This window comes from Sphaeramia orbicularis, chromosome 24 (genome assembly GCF_902148855.1).
Source record: "Sphaeramia orbicularis chromosome 24, fSphaOr1.1, whole genome shotgun sequence".
Classification (NCBI taxonomy): domain Eukaryota; kingdom Metazoa; phylum Chordata; class Actinopteri; order Kurtiformes; family Apogonidae; genus Sphaeramia; species Sphaeramia orbicularis.
Genome location: NC_043979.1, coordinates 41,411,611 through 41,435,694, shown reverse-complemented (window position 1 = coordinate 41,435,694; position 24,084 = coordinate 41,411,611). Strand labels below are relative to the sequence as shown.

General features: G+C 35.3%; 1 protein-coding gene across 1 annotated transcript in view; it reads left to right on the top strand.

The window, feature by feature from the left end:
• fig4a (FIG4 phosphoinositide 5-phosphatase a) overlaps nt 1-24,084 on the top strand; it is a 91,735-nt gene that overhangs the window by 58,186 nt on the left and 9,465 nt on the right. The window contains exons 20-21 of the mRNA XM_030127869.1: nt 213-411; nt 19,255-19,346. Of these exons, the coding sequence (XP_029983729.1) occupies nt 213-411; nt 19,255-19,346 (291 nt within the window). The remainder of the gene's footprint in view (nt 1-212; nt 412-19,254; nt 19,347-24,084) is intronic.

Here is a 24,084-nt window from a genome sequence, read left to right as displayed (position 1 = left end):
GACTCTTTTCTGCTTCCTGAGAACCAGAAATTGTTCCAACTTATTAGTCAGGCTTCCTGAGGGAGGACCGGCAAGAACATTTCACCACAGCTGCTGCAATTGGCTGTTTAGTGGCTTAACTAAACTTTGATGAATTTTTCAAAATATAAACCTCAGGGCTCACATGGTGCATATGAGTTAATGTATTTGTGTATCTCTGTGCATATTGGCAGCAATAAGAGTAATAAAGAAGAAACGCCACTCCAGAGGAAAACGGCAGCCAGCGCACCTCCTCCCCCAAGCGAGGAGGCCATCTCCAGCTCATCAGAGGACGACTCTGAGGAGGACCGCGACGATGACGGATCTGTGTCCCAGCGGTCCACACCAATTAAGCTCCTAACAGAGTCTGGAGAGAGCAGTCGCACACAGGAGGTATGAAAACACACAAAGTCAGATGAGCAACTACGTGTGATTTCACAGTCACATTACAAAACAGAGTATAAACAAAATAAAAATTAGTGCTGCACCAGAGGTTTGTGTGTGTGTGGGAGGGAACCCATCTGAATAAGATTATCTAATGATTCCATGGTAGTAATCTCCATGAAGGACCTCAGGGAGGCAGCATCAAACTCCAGCCTCTGTTGATGTTACCAACGTTTCAGATTCCATTCGCACTATGTCACTGTGATTGTATTTTCTCGTCTTCAGCTGTTTGCGTCAGACGGGGGGGTTGATGTCAGTTTAATTATGTTTACTGACAGGGTTTCCACAGAAGAGTTTCTTAATGGTAGAGTTCTGTCAATTCTGGTTTCAGGAAGAATAACTAAAATTTGCTGTGTTTATGAAATTATGTAGTTCTTTCCTGGAATCCCAGACTTTTTATCATCTCATTTTTTGCACATAACATTCTGCATTCTCTCTTTCTCTGGGTTGATGTGGAAAGTGAAATACTGTAACCTGCTTGAAGAACTTATTGAACAGCTTATAATTTTGATGCTGTCAGAGTTAGTCTGCATCATTTTTACACACCTACAGTAAACTGTTTTCCAGAATCGCAACTTCTGTATCCTTCCAGCCATAAAAACTTGTGTGTATTTGTGTCTGTTTTTCAAAAGGACCAGTTATACAGTTGTGGGAAAAAATTATTAGACCACCCTTGTTTTCTTCAATTTCTTGTTAATTTTAATGCCTGGTACAACTAAAGGTGCATTTGTTTGGACAAATATAATGATAACAAAAGTAGTTCGTAGTAGTTTAATTTCAGAGCTGATATCTATCTATTTTCCATGGTTTTCTTGATAATAACCAAAATCACTTAAGTTCTTACATCAATATCTATGGCATTTTACTGACAAAAGCAGTGTTTTTTAGGCACTCCACGTTTTCTTTTCTGTCTGTTTTAGTCACATGATACACACAGGAGTTAGTACTGGATTGCATAAGCATTGTTTTTGATGACTTCTGATGGTCTAATAATTTTTCTGTGACTATATGTGTGGGTTTGAGTTGGCCACTCATGTCTCGGCAAGAACCTGATAATATGATTATAATCTTATTTTTGGAAACCTGTCATGGTGTAAGAACATGCCACTAAATGAATACAATTAGAGTAAAAATAAGTAAATATATATTTTGTCAAAAAAACTGCTTGGACTGACTTTAGCTTTCACTACAGAACATATAATGTCACAAAAAAATCATAACATTTGTTTTCATCCAATTAATGTTTCTCAAAGATCTGATGACTCATGCTCCCTGAACCACTCTTTCACAATTCAAGCCTGATGAAATCTTGCTCTGTCATCTTGGAATATACTCATGTCGTCAGGGAAGAAAAAATCTGTTGATAGAAAAACCTGGTCATTCAGTTTATTCAGGTAGTCACTGATCTCATTTTACAGACGCATAACATCGCTGAACCGAGACCTGACCTACTAAGTTAGGGTTACGGTTAGATGACATTTAGGCTATGTAATGTATTGTATAAACACATATTCTCTGTTCGGTTCAGTTTTCTGTCTGCGACTGTGTCCATGCAGGTTGAAGCATAGTAACTAACACATGCGGTCACATGATCGAGTTAATCCAGATATGCCCTCTCAGATATTATATCCTGCATTTTATTTGAATTTGATTTTTATAAGGAAAAGTGTGTGGTGTTTTAATTATAATGAAATATATATTGAATCATCAAAAAAAAAAAATTATTAGTAATTTTAAAAATTTTTATCAATTACTAGAATTTTCAGGCAACCCCATTTGAATTCCAGGCGACCCCAAAGTTGAAAAGCACTGCTCTTGTCTACGCTTGTCTGAATGGCTAAATTGATTAATCTGTTGACCTTTTATCATCATAACCCAGACCTATTATGAAGACATTTCAAAGGTAAAAGGAATAATCACATCAATTCAGAGTTTAACAAATTGTGATATTAATCTCATTTCAAAATGATTTTGAAGAAATTTTGTTATTTATTTGGCTGAAATCCTTGTAGTGCTCCTCTCTGTAACATATTTCTACAACTTTTTATTATCCATATGATAAGGAATTTTTTTTTTTTTGATCGACATCTTTTTTATTTTCACTTTTCAAACACACAAACATACAGCCTATCTACCTGCCCTCCCACCCATCCCACCCACTCCAAGTACTGGACCTTTGTTAAATTTATATTCAACCAGACATAATATACTTACATACAAAAATATATAAATCCCCTTCAAACAAAATACTTGTACAGACACATACATACACATATATACTGTATATGTACATATATACACACTTGCATATCTGTAAGATTACATTTTGCAGGTTTTCATATCAGCTAAACATACTCATCTCTCTAGTTTTTATACATCCTCATGTATCCTAGTCATGTGCCTCCTCTGGCTTTTCTCCCAGATATCTTTAAGCGTGTAAGTAGGACACGTGCTGTGGGATTTTTTTCTAGTTGATTAAGGGTCATCTTCAGGTGCCTTTACTTGCCTTAATTTTTTGAAGCCTCATTTAATCCTCTCATTCAGCTTCTCGTCAAGGTTGCTTTGTCTATTTCTATGTTACCAGAGCTTCTGTCAGGAGATGAGTTTTACGGCACATATTCTTGACTCACATTGATATTAGTTCTCTTTCACAGTACATGGAAATACACTTTATAGTAAGTCACATCAGTTCAGTCAGGTGAACAGTTTCAAGTTAACAAAACCCTGAAAGTAAGCCAAGTTTTTACAGCTTATACCGTCTGTTGTAGCTTTCTCTCAACCCTGGTTTTCTCATCATTCTTGCATTTTTTAGCTCTACGACCACTTCAGCCAATTAACTCTATAGAGATTGTTTCTAATTGGGTAAGAGAGTGTTTCCCTCTGATCCCCCTGACCACTGTGGGATCTGATATTGCTGGGGGCGTCTGATCTTCACTGAGCTGTACCGAGTGTGATTAATGTGATATACCTGTTATAACGCTAAGGCAGTTCTTACAAACCTTACAGACTAGAGCTGATAGAATCAAATTAACAGTAGTATTCATTTAGAGAAGGGGTGTCAAAGTTATTTTAGTTCAGTTAGTTCAAGAACAAGCAAACAAGAGAACAAATGAGTACAAAAGAAAACACTGTGCCCAGGTAGCAACAGTCAGTCTATTGATTTTGTGTAAATGTAGTCCATTTATTCCACTTTTTATCCAGTTGTGGTTCTTGCAGCCTCAGTATGTGTGTTAATTTTTCTATTAGAAATATCTCTTCAGTTGTGGATATTCGCTGGTCCTTTGTTAGAATGGATGCCTTCCCCCAGTTCCTTGTTATAGTTTTTTTTTGCAGCTATTAAGAGTATTTCAACCAGATATTTGTCCTTTTTAAGAATGGTAGTGTCCCGAAAGTTACAAAGTTGTAGAACATGAGGTATCATTGGAACTGGATAACCCAACACATGGTACAGTACGTCCCCAATCATCTTCCAAAACACAGGAATATATGGACATTTGTAAAATATATGCGAATGGTCTACACTGACTTCACCACATTCACGAAAAATGAAATTACACTGAGCAAAAATATAAACGCACCATGTAACACTTAAACTTTTTAGTAGCAATAGGTGTTGCATAATATATTAAATCGCACACAGTTTATTCTATTAATCAATGTGGTACAGATTACTGTCTGTTAGAACATGATAGTGGCGTCTGGCATTCAGGGACATTCATGTGGACATGGTGGGCGCTGGTTGAAAGAAATCACAGTTCCATATCTCATGTGTCCACCATTGGCTTCCCATAGAGGAACACATCGTCTTCTCATCGAGTTAACAATATTGTCAGTTGTGGCCCGTGGAATGTTATTGGCTATGTTATTGCCACACAGAGCTATAGGATATTATCTGGAACCATTCCCGCATGATTTGCAACATCTGTGGCATGGTGACATCTCAGGAAACGTGACATTTTGAGGTGTCCTTTTCTATTGTCCCCAGTATAAGGACGGCCTGAATACTGTTAACACTGTTTGAGCAGCGTCTGGACATGCTACAGCTGTGTTGTGGGTGGAATTACTAGACCACTGAGCAAGTGTTCACTCGCAGAGATGGACACAAAGTTTGTTTATAAGTCAAGAGAATTAACAATGTTTTACAATTATAAGACATTATGAGCTCATTTTGGGCAGCACATCTCGAGTTACACAAATACTGTGAAATAGTATTTTAATTTAGATAGTTGAATTCTTAAGTTTAATCACATATTAGTCAGTATTAGTTAGGATTCCTTTGTGTCACTAGATTTCTTTGTTTCACTGGTCAGTGGTAAAGTTCTTAGGATAGGTCACATCTTGGTCAAAATACTAAACTGACAGATTTATGAACACAGGACTTCGGTTTTACCTTAGGCACACTTTTAAATACACATGCCCACATATGATCAAAAATCACAGGAGATAAGATGTAAGCACATTGTCAATATGGGGTTTTACACAGAATTGAGGTATCACATCTGCTTGACTTTAGAGTCAGATGACACCAGTCCATTTTCTGTGACCCAGCTCACCTAGCACAAGGGGGTCAGCCCATAGTTTGAAGATCAGTTTACAAGGATTATACGTGATGTGCATTGGAATGTCTGGATCCATTTCCCTGCTTGGGGTGTGGATCCTCAGCTGAGTTATATTTTGATTGTGATCAGATCAAGTCAATAATAAATTTATAAAAATGAGACCTAAATGAATCCAGACTTATTCTTGGAGCTTCCAACAAAAGAACAAGTTAACAACTGTACATGGTGCATTTGTATTTTTGCTCGGTATATGCTTACATTTACAAACTATCCTTTTATTTAAAAAATGTGAATATCCTGAACAATCTGAAATTTCTTTAAAAAAAAAAAGTGCAGTTTTAACTTTATTTATTTATTTATTTATTATCTTTTTTATTTTCATTGTGCATCTCCAAAAGTGCAATACAAAAAAAAGAAATAAATTCACATTTTATGATATAAGATTTTATGACACACAATGTATAAACCCCACCCCCCCAGAACCAATGTCGACCCCCATACCAACCCAACCTGGATCTCAAAATATGAAAACCACTAATAAAAACAAATACATGTATATAGATTAAAGAGAGTATAATTTACAGATATAAACAGATAGGTGATCAGGATAGCCATAGACAATTATGTTGCCCTCTTTCTTTAACCATAGTATAAACACCATCCCACATAGTAAGGGTTTTTCGACTGACTGCATGCATCCGGGCCACTGACCTCTCCATCATAACGATATCTAGAAAATAATTGACAGTTTTAACAATTTTATGCCTCAACTTATCATTTATACATGTGCATTACAGATCACAGTGGGTCTACAAATGCAAACAACAGGCATAATGTTGTTAAGATTTTGGACATTGGAGTTCGGAAACAAAATGAGTTCGTCACCCTTGACTGTTAATATCTTCAGTGCAATTTCGGCACTTCGCAAATTGATCCCAGGGGCCAGTTTTGGCCTATGTTTGACGCCCCTGATTTAGAGCAATGTTGATGAACAAACTGATGAGTTCAGAGTTAACTTCAGGCCTACTTTTGTGTTCCCGTTGCTCATCACTGCTCCATTGTATTCATCACATGTATTCTAGATGTATTATTTAGTCCCATAGTGCAGTACTGTCTTACATAGAGGCCTCTTTTTGCAAGTCATAGAGAAAATGGAGAGTGGGTTGAATATTAAAATGCATTTCCTCAGTACAGTACATGTCATTCCAGGTGGTGATTAAACTTTTAATAAGAAATACATACAGTTTTGGGATATTTAAGCTACTATTTAGACTGATTGTTTCTGTAATGATTTCATATATTGAACCATTAGTCACACTCCCAAATTAAATTCCTTTTAAAACACAGTAGTGATGTTTTATTTTATATAATAACCTCTTGCTGCATATGCTGCCTGTAGCATATGGTAAATGCATGACAGACTCCATCAACACATTATGACTATATCCGTAGGTATTTTAAACCTCAATAGGGCCGGTGACACACTTGTATCTTCCATTGACCTGAATATGATGTAGCAGCAGGGTGAGCGAGCCCATTAATCAGCACAGGTAGTAGGTCAGTGTGTCAAATGCACCATGAAATGACATCCTCTTGGAATTTCTCAGTTTGACGCTTAAGCATCACCCAATGGTGTATAAGTGTTACATTGGAACTCCAGCCGACATTTATGGATTTCAACCATGATGTTTCTATGGTTACAGACAGGTATATATAACTCTAATGAGACCTGACGCAGTGACGGGTGAGGCCCTCCACTGGTACTTTGCCCCTGTGTTTGATTTCCATACATAATGGTTGAATGGTTCTCATTTATGAATGGCTTTCGAAAGATGACTTCACTAGATCACAGTCTCCAGTAAATAAATGGTTTCTTTTTCCGTCAGAGACAAGATGTTATGTCTCAGACACTAAAAGACTGTGGGTCACTCAGTTCTTTTTGATCAGATGGTGGCCAATCTGCTGTGTAAACATGAACCACAATGTGTCGACACTACAATGTCGCTAAACATGGCAGTGATGAACAGTTCAGATCAGTCAACATCAACAGGATGTGAGGAAAGTTAAGAAAAGAACACTCTCAATGAATTGTTTACCAGTATTAGTTATATATATCCTCCTGAGACCCAGCAATGTATTTTTGTCCTTTATGGGGACAAAAGTTTGACAGTTTTACTTTAAAAAAAGTGCTGTCCATCGCAAATGGCATTCCATTAAAAAATAAACAAATAAAAATAATTCAAATAATGTATCTGAAAAAACATTTGCGTTTTATGCAGTTTCCAATCAAGATTGTAAAAAAGCTAAAATTTTCACTTTCTTTGGTCTCAGGAGAATATACAGTATATGTAAAAAAAAAATAATAATAATAATAAAAAATCTCAGTAGCCAGTCACTGTCTCAATGTGTCATTGAATTTTTTGCTACAAATGATTTTTCTGAGATAAAATATTATTACATTATTGTCTTTTTCTGTTTCTAAATGTCCTGTAGTCATAACAATGAGACTATAACATTAAAATAGTGATGAGATGTTGTTTGTTTGATTTATTATTATCATGTTGTACATTAATACTAACACAAAAAAATTACAGTTTTTAGTGAGAATGATGCGTTCAGGTAATATTGGACAGAACATTAACCTTAATTGAATAGAACTGATATGTTTCTACTATATTACATTATCATTATTCATTTCTTTTTACTCTTTATGTTATTGAAAGAAATTATGTTTATAGATATATATAACCATCATATCTTTTACTTTTATGTAATTTTTATCCTACTTCATGGAAGGTATGCAAATGATATTCTTTTATTTTGTTTAAAATACAGCTAGGTCAAGGAGAGGTCATTCTATAGGCCTTTTGGGTGTCCGACCTCACCTGCACATTTTCGTACCATCCTCTCTACCAAGAGAGAAATGTATATGTATTTTTTTATTTTATATTTGTATGTGCAACAAATTTTTTTTTTTTAAAGTAGTTAATGTATACATAGTTAATAATATAGTTATATTATGCAGAAGTAATGGACATTGATACAGACTAAACCAATTAAACCTACTGTAACTACTGTTAAAAGTTGAATTTTGACACTCCTAATTGTCCGTGTCGGGAAATTCAATATCTTCATTTTACCCGTCCTAATGCACACACAATACTTAGCATTAGCGTTAGCACACATCAGGTGCAGTGAGCTGCCATTGAAAGCGCTTGGTGACCAACTCCAGATCTTCATCAGCACCATGTTATACTATACTAACTGAAAATAAACATTAAAACGCATTACTGGAAATTAGTCTGTTAGGTTTGCGTATTCTTTAGCAGCTTCTAGTTCAAATCAAAACATTTCACGTCCCAACATGTAACGTTCACTCGAATGAATTCTCGAATGATCGAATTCTTTCTTGAGTGGATCAACCAGCAATAGATGTATTTTTTGACTGATACTTACACCAAGTATTAGTTGTAAATTGCATAAATAACGGTTATTTGGCACTGATATACATTTGATATGAAAATGGAAATTAGTTTGCTTCAAATGGGCTGTCAAATCAAATAATGCAAGAACAGTTTGATAATACGTTGTCAGTATTTACAGATTAGCTATGTCGATGGATCAGACAGAGCCAATTTCCATGAATTGGTGACATGAAGATAAGTCATTATTTTGTAATATTACAGTAATAATTTTGGTTTTCTGATTTAACTCACTTGATATTTACAGTCTTTATACTTTTCTTACTGGACTTTAATGTACTGTATTTCTAAATGTCTGAGTGGGCTTCCTGATTTAATTCTTATAATAAAACATATTTTGTTGCATAAGTTTTCATATAATTGTATCACTGGTTTCAAAAGTAGTATTGTTTCTGTGTGCTTTAGAAATTCTAGGGTAAAAAGCCTGTAATGTTCACAATTTTCAGTGATTGTATGTTCAGTGGGAGGAACATTTGAATAAGACCATTTTGGATCATACCTGTTCTTCAGAGCCTTTTCCATTTACCTTGCACATCTCCTTCTGTCCTTTTCTGATTCATGATGTATTTTGTCTCGGTTTTCTCTCCTCTTTCTAGTGTGAACCTTCAGCACGGTGCTTTTCATGAATATTTCGACTCGGCTCACGTGTTGAGTGCACACACTTGGCTGCATGCGTCTCGTGCTGCTGCCTCTGAGCTTGTCCCTGAGAATGGATTGCCAGTGTGGCGGCAAAACGCAAAACTGTTGAAATATTTAACTAGCAGATCATTAGTATGTGTGCCATGTAATTACACATGCTCGTTTCATATGCCGCTCAATCTGCGCTCACATCAGCTTGAATAGATTTACAGTATGTGTGGGTGTGCGTATAAGCCACTGTGCGTCTAAGCAAACATACATCCGTTATTTCACACAGTGTATGAATGTTTGTGTTGCACGTACCGAGGGCTGTGTGACTCCATATGCCCATCTGTGAGTGACTGATCACAGATGTAGTTTCTTGGATATGGTCCCAACACAACCTGATTAGTTTTACCCTCCCTGCAGCTCAGATCAATACTAATGCGGTAAAAAAATTGAATGCACTACGTTAATCATATAGTTACAGTGTCAGAAAAGAGAACAATGGCATAGTGTACTGCCCCCGTGCATGCTGTTACATAACAAAACCACTCTGGTACATGTAATGTTCACCTGTCAAACCTCACTTAAAATAATCATAGGCTTGTTTACAACAAAGTACCGTAATAAAATACAATGAATGCTAACATCACACAAACAAAGAGGTACAAATGAAAATGTAATCAGATATATTGATGTGTTCTGTGCGTCCACAGTGTGTTTTCTTTTTTCTTTTTTCTTTCATTTGTTATTTATTTTAGTCAGGATGTCTCATTGAGATCAAGAGCTCAATTGCACCTGAGACATGAATACAATTTAAAATATATGCAACCCTGGAAAAAAATAAGAGACCACTTCAAAATTATGACTTTCTCTGATTTTGCCATTCATAGGTATGTGTTTGAGTAAAATGAACATTTTTGTTTTATTCTCTAAACTACCGACAACAAAATAAAACCAAAATCCAAATAAAAATATTATTATTTAGAGCATGTATTTGCAGAACACGACACATGGTCAAAATAACAAAAAGACGCAGATGTCAAATAATGCAAAAAAAAACAAGTTCATATTCATTTCTAAACAACACAGTACTAATGTTGTAACTTGGGAAAAGTTCAGACATCAATATTTGGTGCAATAACCCTGATTTTCAATGACAGCTTTCACGTGTCTTGGCTCTCCACCACTGCCGTTGGATAACTTTATGCAACTCCTGGTATAGGTGTTCATAAAAGCTCAGAGTAAATTCAAAGGGTTTTATATTAAAACAGGAAAAAAAATGAAGCAGAAGTGACTTTTTCTGCAAAATATATCATTAACTTATAAAAACAAGCATCTACAGCCACTATCATTTGTCAAACTACATGAGCTTTACTGATGAATCAGTGTTGTAGAAGATGATGGTGTTTCCTCATTGAACGTCCAAATGGCTCATATCTGATTCCACTGAAAAGCTGAGAAACTGCATTTTACCTGAATCAATTAAAAGTATTGATAGGATTAGTGGTTCAGAAGTTGTTAAACATTTTAGATCAGTAGATGTTTTTGGTTCCTGCCGGTTGTTGAGCTCTTTGAGAGTTAAATATTCTACCTTGAGATTTCTGAAATATTTCTCTCATTCTCATTTTAAGCCATATTGTTTGGTTTCTTCAACTCTCACTTGAGAAGAAAAAGTAGCCTTGGAGATTTACTTTTCTTACTGAACATTTTATCATGATAATATTTCAAGTCAGCTGGAATAGGATGTTCTTTAAACTGTAGGTGTGAGGTGTCTCAGTATCTTTGTCCGTATAGTGAATGTGATTATAACACGGTTCATTCATGTAGGGTAGGACTCATGCACGACACACACACACTCTCACACACACACACACACACACACACACACACACACACACACACACATACACACACACAGGATTAGCATTACCAGTTAAAACAGCTGCAAGTATTGTTGAAAATAAAAAAACGGAGCGTTCAGTGTTTGTGAAAAAAGGGAATCATTCGGTTAACAAAATGCAAGAGTGTAGGTGTAGTTGATGGTGATGTCCAGCAGACCTTATAATGTAATCAGGGTTCCTGCGGGGTCTTAAAAAGTCTTAATAGACTTGAATTTACAAATCTGCATTTAATACCTTAAAAAGTCATTATAAGGTATTAAATTTGATATGGTCGGTCTTAAGTCATGTTGCCATAAACTCTTTTACTGTATTGTGTTTAAATGTGTCTGTTAAATGTCCAAGCTGGAAAGAAAGTAACGTTATTCTAGTCAGTTCCACCCGTTCCAACCTGACAATTTATATTAAAATTAAGAACCAATTATCACTAACTTTGCAGCCCCCGGTGAGAAATAATCACAGAACATTCAGCCCAACACACTTGCAGCCATTAGTCACGCACGTGTTGCCACTTTAGAAATGGTTTTTGAAATGAGCATTGAATTCTGCTCTAAATAGTCTTAAAAAGGTCTTAAATTTAACTTGAAGAAACCTGTAGGAGCCATGTGTAATGTACAGTGGTGAGTGTGATAACTGTCTGTGAAAACTTTAGCAGATGGTATTTAGGCTGAATCCCAATTCACCCCTTTGCCCTCCCCCTTACCCCTACCCCTCTGTTTTGCACGTAGACATGAAGGTAGTGTTATCCCAGTTCCCAATTAGATCACACTACGAATGGAGGGGTAGGAGAAATATCCCATAATTCTGTTTGAATCATTGGCAAGATGGAGGTGAACACAGCCAAAAAGTGCAGCAGCGTGATGAAAGAAACACACAAATCTACGTGTTTTCTTCATAAACAACTCAATCATTTGAGCGACTATTTAATGCTATTTCAATGTGTTATAGATCGCATTTCTGCGGTTTATCGTTGGTAGCCATAAAAACATGACCAAAGCCCATGGAACAGAGATAGCTACAGCTACTGGCAGCATGGTGAATACTTTCAGAAACAAAGTTGTCGCATCTGTTAATAACAGCGTCGATGACTGCTGATGATATATCAGGTCGTGAAGGGTTGTCCCATTTCATAGGAGAATGTTTCAACCCCTACCCCTTTCAGCTCCATTTCAAGGGGTAGGGGTAAGGGATGGATTGGGATTGTAAGTTTCAGGGCAGTGGTAGCAGCATGAGTATACAGGACGTCCCTATAGTTTGGCAGACTTTTTCCTGTTTTCAAAGGTGAAGCAAACTTTGTTACAATGGAGGAAATTTGTCTTTTACATGTTTGTGTGAGATGTTGTACATTACTTTTGGAGGATAATTTGCTACCCAGCCAATCCAAGATCCTAAATATTTAAAATGCTGAACTGAAGGTTTTAGGAGTAAGCACTAAGGCATGTTCAGTGTCACTAGACCTGACAAAAGTTGTTTGTTTTTTTTTCTGTAGGGGGGTTTGAGGTGCTGTCAGAGATCAGGGTGAACTACTGAGTAGATGACGCAAATGTGCATTTTCAGGACTTTTTATAACCACTTTGACAGCATATATTTATTACCCTGCCCCCCCGAGGGGGAGGCAAAGGGTATTGTTTTTGGTTTGTTTTGTTTCTTTGTTTGTTAACACTAGCAGCAAAACTATTGGTTAAATTCAAACCAAACTGGGTTTGTAGATTGCCAGTGACCCAGAATAGATGTGATTACGTTTTGGGAACAGCAGGTCAAAGTTAAAATTTTTAATGAATTTTTAAAGTCTTTTGTTTTTCCCCTTTACTTACAATGGGTGAAATTTCAAAATGTCCATAGCAAGGCAAGGCAAGTTTATTTCTATAGCACATTTCAGCAACAAGGCAATTCAAGGTGCTTCACACAGGGCATTGAAATACAACAAGGGAAAAAGAAACACATTTAAAACATTTTAAAAGAAATATGTAAAAGGTGATTAAAAACAGCAAGTAAGAAAACAACACATAATACCCAAAAATATAAAAACACACACATATTAAAGTAAGAGTTGCAGTGCAGAGTTTCGAAAGAGAATATAAAATTTAAAAAGCAAAAACCCTTTTAGTCAAAGGCAGCAGTGAACAGGTGTTTAACCTTGACTTAAAAGAACTCAGACTCTCAGCAGACCTGATATTTTCTGGTAGTTTGTTCCAGATACACGGAGCATAGAAACTGAACGCTGATTCTCCATGTTTAGTTCTGACTTTTGAAACAGAGCCAACCTGCACCAGACGACCTGAGTGGTCTGGATGGTTCATACTGGAGCAGCAAAACTATTGGGTAAATTCAAACCAAATTGGGTTTATAGATTGTCAGTGACCCAGAATAGATGTCATTACATTTTGGGAAAAGTAGGTCAAAGTTCCAATTTTTTATGAATTGTTAAAATCTTTTATCCTCTCCCATTTACTTATAATTAGCAAGATTTCTAATGTCTATAAAAACATCAATTTTGTTTCAATTTACTTCAAACTGGCCACATATATAGAGGCGATTGATATGCTGACATCAGCGCAAGCATAGACATGATGACATCAGCTGGATCGATACCAAAATACAATACGTGCGAGGGGCGGGGTTTGTTGTGCCTGGAACCACTTGTTTGTTTGGTATTTGGTTTGATGAATTAGTTAACAAAAATCTCATTAAAAACGATTGTTACATGATTTTGTGTCATTGTTGTTCAGAATGCCTAAATGTAAATACTGCCTTATTTTTATGTGCTTATTTACTGTAGAGAATTTAACATGACTGGAGCTGTATCTTTCAAATTACACAGAATCAGAAAATTTGGCACTGTTTGTACCCTTTGGATGATGGTGCTCATGTGTTATGAAATTATTCTGTATTTTAAAATTCTCCTAAAATCTAGGGGTGAGGCTGAACATACATTTTCAATGTCAGGACTGATTTGCTGAGATAATAATACGTAAGTATAACATTGATTGCCAGAGTTTCCATAGAATAGCCTGTTTTAAAGCTGCAGTGCTAAATAGTTTTTTAGTATCACTGGGAATAAAACACCATAATTACCTCTCAGCGTGTTGTAATTCATGTGGTCTGAGAGAACAAGAGACTTCTGCATCTTCCTCTTGTGTGTTTTCAGGCTATAATAAAAAAAAAACCTACTTTGTGATGCCCTGATTTTGTCTAATCACAGCAGTTTGTCAGACACAGAAGATTGGAAAAGTGGCTCCACTTTTCAAAAACAGTATGAAGTGACAGCAGGTTTGTCTATATTTATATTTAATCATTTTATTTGGACGAAGAGGAGTGAGCTGTAGAGATGTATTTTCACATGTTGGTGTTTCTTTTCCCCCTTATTTGGGCTCCTGCAACTTTGACTCTTTTTTTTTTTGTAATCAACTGTTTTTATTGATTTTAAATTTCAGTTTACAAGAATAAACAAATTCAACATTACACAAAAAAACATGTACACAACACCTACATTACACACAGAACATACCCCTCTGCCCCCCTCCCTTCCCACCCTTATTACCCTCCTTGTGGGAAGCACCTTTGACTCTTGACAGTGTAGCTGCTTTTGATATCACCTACCTGCAGAGATTAGGAGATTAAAGTCAGTTATTTTTCTTCTCACTTATAGTTAATAGTTATACATGTTTCGTAGCTGGGTTTTTAAACACAAACCAATAATATATTTAACTGTTAGTAGAGATTACAATAGTTTATTGAAGATTTCATTTTATTTATTTAATTATAACTATGACTGTTATGTTTTTATTATTATTGTTATTATTGTTGTTGTTGTTGTTATTGTTGTTATTATTTCCTGTCTTCCTCAGGTGGGATGGTGATTGTTAAATTAACTATGTACTTGCAGCTTAATAATATAAGTAAAATCAGGAGGTTTACATTTTGTAATGCATGATTTAGGGAAAAGGAGTGGGATTATATAAGTGTCTACTCCTTCCAACTCCTTTTTGGATATACATAAAAGTAAAATTATATTTGTATCATACATACAACATTATATATTTGTATTGTAGTATACATTTATTTTTTTGGTTGTCTTATGTTGATCATTTGCTTTAGTCATTTGGTTTTGTTGGTAGTTGCATTATGTTTTTTATATACAGTTGCGGAAAAAATTATTACACCATCTTGTTTTCTTCAGTTTGTTCATTTTAATGCCTGGTACAACTAAAGGTGCATTTGTTTGGACAAATATAATGACAAAAACAAAAATAGCTCATAAGAGTTTAATTTCAGAGCTGATACCTATTCATTTTCCATGGTTTTCTTGATAATAACCAAAATCACTTCAGTTCTTTCATCAGTATCTATGGCATTGTACTGATGAAAACAGTGCTTTCAAGCATTCCATGTTTTCTTTTCTGTCTTTTTTAGTCACATGATACACACAGGAGTTAGTACTTGATTGCATAACCATTGTTTCTGATGACTTTTGATGGTCTAATAATTTTTTCCCTGACTGTATATATTCAAAACTTGTGTAAAAAGTTTGATATCCTGAAATGAGAAGTGTAGTAATTAAAAATAGTAAAACAATTTTTCCCATTTCCACTTAAAAAAAAAACTAAACTAAAAATTCATATACAAGCTATACATATGCATGTTCATTAATATGCATTCTCCCTTAATAAATAAATATATAAATAAATAATAAAATGCAAAAAAAAAACAAAAAAACAAAAACAGAGTATTGTTAGTTCAGACAGGTCACAAAGTCAAGCTCCGCCCACTGTACCAGTATATCACTGATAGAAGCTACAGATACAGATGAACTTCACTGATTGCCAAGGGGAAATTCACTTTTTTAATCAGCTCAATAGAAAGAAAGACAGACAGAAAAATGGAACTCATACCACCCCACATCAGCTTCTGGCTCCTCCTTCTGGCTTCTTCACGTGTAATTGACAGATCTCATCCAGGATGCCATATTTTTAACTGCTTAGTGTATTTCAATCGCTGCACTTCCACAAGCATCTTTGCGTCCAGTTCCACCTCAGCTCCACCTGTCCATGCTGTGTCTGATGTCATCCATGTCATGTTGTCGATACTGATGTCTGCTCTGTTGTGGTCCCTATGGGGGTGTGTTCATTCACATGGAAGGCCAGGAAGGTCAAACCACCAAACACAGCCCTGAAGTAAAGATGAATATCCGCCTATATCCACATAAACCCACACTACCACGGCATGTTGACACAGAAAATTACAATTAAAAATCCTTGTTTTAAATGTAGATGTATAGTCTATGTAGCTGAGTTCTGCAAACTGTGCTACTGTGGCACTTTCTCTTAAAATACATGTATCAGAGATGTCTTTTTGCGGCATTTGTCCAAACCATCACAGCATGTTTTGGCATTAAGTATACAATAGAACCTTGCAATACGAGTTTAATTCGTTCCATGACCAGCTCGTTTTGCAATTTATTCATTTTATAAATCAATTTTAGGCAAAATTAATCCATTCCAGCCCCCTAAAAACCAACCCCAAATTCCTTTTTTAAGGGTTTTTAGAACAGAAAAAGTGCAGATAGAAAGAAAATAATTAAAAAACATAATAAAACAGAATGCAAGAGAAATAAACTGGTTTTATCAACTTATTAACTGGTTTTATTAATTTACTTACCTTAAATTATTGTATGCTTGCCATACTTACAGGTGTATTATCCTATTATTTTACCTTACTTTTACTTACTGTACATATTATGTCTTTCATATATCTTTTATTCTGTTTTATAACTTCTTACCTTGTGTCTCCAATGTCGGTTGTCTGTTGGGATGGGTCAGTGTGTTTTTACTGCTGCCGTAACCAAATAATTTCCTGCAGAGGATCAGTAAAGTTTCTATCCATCCATCCATCGGGGTCATATTTTATCTAAACCGACTTTTATTAGTCTTTGGTACATTTATTTGTGTATTTGGACGCTAATAGTTCATAAAGTTTGAATTTGAACCCTCCAGGTTCACCAAAAATAGCTTTCAGGTACATGTTTTAAAATGCATAATTCCATTTAAATATACATATATATATATATATATATATATATATATATATATATATATATATATATATATATCTCACTACTTTAAAGATGAGACAATCTGAAAAAACACCCTGAATTTTCTGAAGGAAGTTTTTAGCTTACCGACCGATATGCCATAAGCTATTGTCATCATGCGGAGGCGTCTGTCATCATCTGTCGTCGTTATAAAACTTTCAATCGTCGTCTTCTCCGAAACTATAATTCCAATTGACTTCAAACTTGGTATACAGCTTCTTTATGATGATGTCAACACAAGGTATTGAAATTATTTCGATCCGGATCTGATTATGGATTTGGTGTGACTTTGAATAATTTTCCCATTATAAGAGATAGGAAGTGGATTGATACAATAAATCAGTAAGTATCAATGATATCAAGTTGGAATTTGAATTTTTTACAGATCTGATTGGAATATGACCAAAACATGGTAGCCATATGCTGATTCGCTTGGCACCATTAAACTGGATTCGATTTTGTTGTTTTGAGGTATCCAAATTCTTACATGTCTGCATGTTACAGAGGCACGTGTTTGATTGTTTACAAATTACATCATTCAGGTCACGTTATTGTCAACAACCAATTGCCAACTGTACTTCCTTTGGGCATGCGCGGTGTGATCCTTCGCACATGTTATTTGTTTAGAAATAACCTTGTTCACGTGATCAGAAGAGGATTCCCGGTGACGTCATCGCTCAGTCGTCATCGCTATTTCTGTAATATAATAAATACACATAACTGGGTGATAATAAGTGGCATCTGGATACATTTCCCAAAGTTTTTAATTTGGCCGGTATGCTACAGGGTCATTGGTCCTATTTTTCCTTATTGCTTGAGGAGGTTTTAGCTTTTTTAGAAAAAGAGTAAATGCCAATGGAGTAAATTTTGTTGCAGAGATTTTTCAAAAGAGCACTAAAATATGGTTAACAGTTTAACAGGAAGTGTGCAGTGATGAAGAGACCAAATTATTCCATGTTGTCTCCTACAGCAATTAAGAGAAAAAAGCCAAGTGAAAAACAGCAACAGATTGTTCTACTTCCTCTACTCTGTTTATTAGTGTGTAGTTTAGTCTACAGCGCCACCTCATGACAGCATTACATGGCCTAGTTTATTTGCTCCAAACCATTTTATGCAAATGTCCATAATTTGCATTTTCAAAAGTTTACTTGAAACTCTGCGGTGACACTTTATGAAACCACGGCTAATATTTACATCAGTAAACAGTTTTACAAGATGGATATTATGTGATAATGGTTTAATTTTTTGTAAAACGGTGAACTTCATGCCCCTCTGTCTCTTGCACAAATTTTTTTAGAATCCATCAGCTTTAATAGGTCGGGGCGTTTTGATCACACTAGTTGTTTATTAGGATTATTATAAACTTTGTACTCTGTGTGCAAGAACCCCAGGAGGGCAGTGTTTAAGGACATGAAACCGACTCATCTGATACATCAGTAAGTTGATTTGTTGTGAAGAACCTGCTGAACCCGACAGCCTGTAGTTTGGAGGAACTTTGTGCTTGTGTAATGTGGTGGAAAATTTACTTTTTATATTTACTTTTTATATTTTATACTGTTAGTACATCTTCTTTTAATGCTGAGTCATTGTTCATATCATATGATTATGTGTGATGTTTACCACTCTGTCACACCCCCGACCCAGGAACGGAGTTCTTGCCTTGAGTTAAAACCCAAACACCTAAATGTCTGGATGTGCAGATAGGTGATGGTGCCTGTATGCTAGATATGATTTAAACAAGGTTAGGGGTAAGAGGTCAATATGACCTCTTCCCCCCGGAATGGGAAGGGCTGGTATGGAGTAGTACGATTTACATATGGGGATGCCATCTGGGTGTCACCATTGGGCGGGCTGGATTTGGTTCTATATAATCTTTAGTTTTTCTCCTGTTTAATCAGACTTCACTTACTGAGTTTCTCTGTGATTGACTTCTCAATAAATGCATTTATTTTAGCTAACTGTCTCTCCTCCTTTGTGTGTGGTTATCAGTTGAACATTTCCACAACAGTAACCAAGGGTACCTCTTTTTGATCATCATCAGTCCTGCTTTATAGTGTTGTAAAAGTTCTGCAGAAAAGCCTATTTTTGCCTATTTTTCTTCACAATTACATCTTAATTTTGCTCTCTGTCCATTTTAGGATATCCAGCAACAGCAGCAGACTGTGAAGGAACCTTACGGACTCAGTTTGGCTCAATTTCCTGATGACAAGGACCTGCTCATTTATGAAAGGTAATAGACACAGATAGATGTATGAAGAATTTGATATTAGGCCTTTTTTTTTAACCATAAAGACCCAAACATCCACCACTGACCAAATCTATCTACTGATCTAAAGTGTTTAATACCTGTTGATCCACTAATCCTTATCAATAAATGTAAATAACTGGTGTAAAATACAGTTTATCATATTTTCGCGGTCATCAGATATGACCCATTTGGACGTTCAGAGGCTCCGTAGTTACCGTGGAAACACTGTCATCTTTTACAACATAGATTCACGAGTAAAACCCATGGAGTTGGATCAATGACATTGAATGGACGCACTGGGTTTATGTTCATTAATGATAGATTTTACCTAAAAAAAGTCACACTTTCTTCAGTTTTCTCTGTTTCTGATATAATAACCCTCAATTTTCATCTGACCTTTAATGAACATATGCATGATCAGTAAATTAAATACAGGGTAATAGGTGATTTTCACTTAAAAATGCAATATACAAAGGATAATATTATAATAAATGGTAACAAGTCATGCCAGGCACAACAAACCCCGCCCCTCGCATGTATTGTAGCTTATTTTGGCATCAATCCAGCTGATGTCTATGCATGTACTGATGTCAGCATATCAATTGCCTCTATATATGTGGCAAGTTTGAAGTAAATTGAAACAAAATTGATGTTTTTATAGGCATTTGAAATTTTGGCCATTATAAGTAAATGGGAGAAGAGAAAAGATTTTAAAAATTCATTAAAAAATTTTAACTTTGACCTACTTTTCCCAAAATGTAATTGCATCTATTTTGGGTCACTGGCAATCTATAGACCCAATTTTGGTGTGAATTCAACCAATAGTTTTGCTGCTAGAGTGTTAACAGAGAAACAAAGCAAACCAAAAACAATACCCCTTGCCTCCCCTTCAGGGGACGGGGTAATAAGTCACTTATGACAGATTAAAAATAGAGAAAAATGCATTTGGGAACTGCTACAAGAGAGCCACTGGGTCTTTATGGGTTAATATAAGGACACTTGAGTTTGGGCTGTAATAAACTAGTATCTACAATGTGTTATTATTCTACATGAAACACGAAAACTTAACCCATAAAGATCCAAACATCCACCACCAACCAAAACCATCTACTGATCTAAACTGTTTAATACATGTTGACCCACTAATTCTATCAATACATGTAAATAATTGGTGTAAAATACGGTTTGTCGTCTTTTCATGGTCATCAGATATGACCCATTTGGACGTTACCGTGGAAACACCGTCATCTTCTACAACACTGATTCACCAGTAAAACCTTTGGAATTTTGTAAATGACAGTGGATGGAGACACTTGTTTTTATCTTCAGTTAATGATATATTTGCTGAAAAAGTCACTTGTTGTCTTGTTCAGGGATGTTTTGACACGTGGTTAGGAATCAAACTACCGATCCTCCTTTTGATACAACATCCTTCACTACCTAAGCTATAACCGGTCAACATCAGTCATATCAATCTATATATTGTTCGTTTTCAGAGAAAGATATTTTCAAGCAATAAACAGTGTTGACGTTGAAAAAAGGCTGAAAAAATCTTGCACTACCCACGTTTTCCGCTGTATTTGTACAGTAAGTAGTAATTGAGGTGTAAGGGTTTCAAAGTACGTATGTCTTGTATTCTTAGTACATTTTCTTGTCTACCAAGGTGAGTGACTCGCTGTTTGTTTTTCTTCTTGAGTTCCCAGTATACGCTATTACTCCCATGTTTTTCTGTGTCACGTTGAAGCAAGCGCCTGTAAATTGAAGAATTCCAGTCTTATTTTCCAACTTCCTGTGCCTGCTTAACTGGCATTGAGGAAAATGATGTCTAGTTTTTGTAATTTTCAATGCACCCAGTGCCCAAGACATAGGGGAGGAACAAGCACTCAGTGTCAGCAGCCCCCTCAGGGTGATATGGATGATTTTTGCGAAAGGAACATTGTCAACTGTACCCTGCTGTGCATCACACTTGTGACCTCACTGCTCTTTGTCCACCTCTACCTTCTTTCACCCCAGAGTTTAGTTTTTTTTCTGTCCATTTTATTTCAGTCTGTCCTTGCTCTCACTAAAGAAACTGAACACAACTGTCTGTTCTTTGGAGCAGATATCTTTGGTATCCTATTATGTATTAAACTGAGCTTTTAACAGCCTTTTACTGACCTTTCTCAACCCTCTGAGGACAAACCAGTACCAGAATATTATTTCTGGTGCCATGTTGTTAGGCAGGTTTTTGCAGCAACATTCTGCGTTTTTTTTGTTTTGTTTTTATCCATGCTTGTTTTAGACTCAGATTTAACTTTATTGTCATTCAATCAATGGTACATGATAGAACGAAATATAGCTACCCAGGTCTCAGCTTGGTAGCATAGAATATAAAAATATAAAATTAAATGTATATGTTTTCTTTTTTCTCTTAATAGTGGGTGTAAAGGGATAATGATTAATTATGGTTCATTCATAGAAGTTGTTCTGGCTTAGATAAAAATTTGATAAAGAATTGTTCTTAATATAATATATAATAAGACAACTTCCTATTACCTTTCAACAATAACACCTGGAAACATTATACATGCCAGATATTGCTATGTGTGTACGAAAAATCCATTAAAAAGATTAATAAAAAAAAAAAACCAAAACCTAAAAATAAAATGTATAAAAAGTAAATAGTGTAGAATAAAATCTGCCATAAAAACAGTGTATTTAGCAGTATCATGTATAATTTTATATGTAATATTAAAGCTCCAGAGTGATCTGGACGTTCAGTGGCTCTGTAGTTACCATGGAAACACTGTCATCTCCTACAACATTGATTCACCAGTAAAACCCATGGAGTTGGATCAATGACAGTGGATGGACACACTGGGTTTATGTTCAGTTAATGGTAGATTTTACAGTTTTTTTTTCTATTTTCATTTAATAACATTTGACTTTAATCTGAGCTTTTATGAACATCTATATGACCCGTGAATTAACCATAGGAAAATAGATGATTTTCACTGGAAAAAATGCAAAATTCAGAGGCTAATATTATAATAAATGGTGATAAATCACTTAGGAATGGTTAAATAGAGAGAAAATTCATTTGGGAACTGTCTTAAGAGTTACACTGGGTCCTTATGGCTCCAACACACATCCTTTTCTGACATTTTTCTTTTAGAGAAAATTATTTTGTAGTTCACGTAGCACCAGGTTCAAGTTTAAGATCCAAAATAAGAGGTATCACAGTGCTATTTTTGACAGTGGACCACAGATAATATCCCTTTTACTAAAAAGCCCAGAACGGATGAAACAAACTCTGGCTGTAATTAGTCTGTGACGCACACTGACATTAGACACTGAGGGTATATCCATTACACACCTGGGCTTTTTATTTGAAGGGTCTGCCTTCGGTCATATCCTTTACCCACTGTAATGTATAATGTAGATACACTATAGATATAAATGACTCATTCTAAGGTATTGAAAACACCCTTATATTGTTCATTATATTCAGGTCCAGGTTCTCCACAGACTGCACTACTCAAAATCAAAGCTTCACACACGTTTCCAGATGCCTCCTTTCATTATGATAAATGCTCTATAGCAGTGTTTTTCAACCTTGGGGTCTGGACCCATGTGGGGTCGCCTGGAATTCAAATGGAGTCGCCTGAAATTTCTAGTAATTGATTAAAAAAAAAAAAAAAACGTTACTAATAAAAAAAAAAATATATATATATATATGGTGATCTGAGAGAGACAATCCCAATACATAAAAGACATGACAAACTCCGAAGCTGAAACTGAAGCACCGCAGTACTGTTTATCTTTCAAATGTTCACTGCGGTTGGTTTAAGATGCAGCCTCCTGTTATGTGTATATTTATACATGAATCCACCTGTAAACACGTGGTTTTGATATCAGATCTGTAAATTAAATGTTGTGGTTGGTTGTATTATGCTTTTTCATATGTTGGACACTAAACATTTATTCATCCATTCAAAAAATATATACAAATGAAAATATAAATATGAATACTTTATTCCATTTTTGTGATTAAAACCTCTTAAATATCACACACTGGACTTTAAACTTACTGTCAGAAATAGGGGTGTAAGAAAATATCGGTTCTGCAATATATCGCGATATTTCATTTCATGATTCTGTATCGATATTAAAAGGTACTGTATCGATATTTTTTAGGTATTTTTTCAAATGCAGATATGGCAGAGGTTCATTTTTTTTGTTTATATTTTATTTCTTATTATTTTACACTGTTTTATTAGATAATGGTTATTTGACTCATCCGAAAAGTCCTTTTTTCTGTCTGAGAGGCAGATGGTAGTTCATTCGGAAACAAGGAGAAGTAGAAAAATGTTGTGATATAGCATTAGATCCTGTTGTGATCAAATAAAAATGTGTTTAGTATTTGTACATATTTCTGGTGTAATTCAATTCTTCCAGGAAATAATCTTAAAAAATAAAAAGAAACCAAAAAAAATGCTTTTTTAACAGTATCGTGATATATCGTGATATATTGTGATCCTAGTATTGTGATTTGTATCGTATCACCAGATTCTTGCCAATACACAGCTCTGGTCAGAAATGTTTATTCTAAATTGTATTAAAATAACTAATAAATATTCAATGTTGTAAGTTATTACTCTTTTTTAATGTACTTTTGCAGTTTTTAAAATGTTGTTGCAAAGGTTGAGTGCTGTTTAAAATGCACCTTTCTGCCATTTCG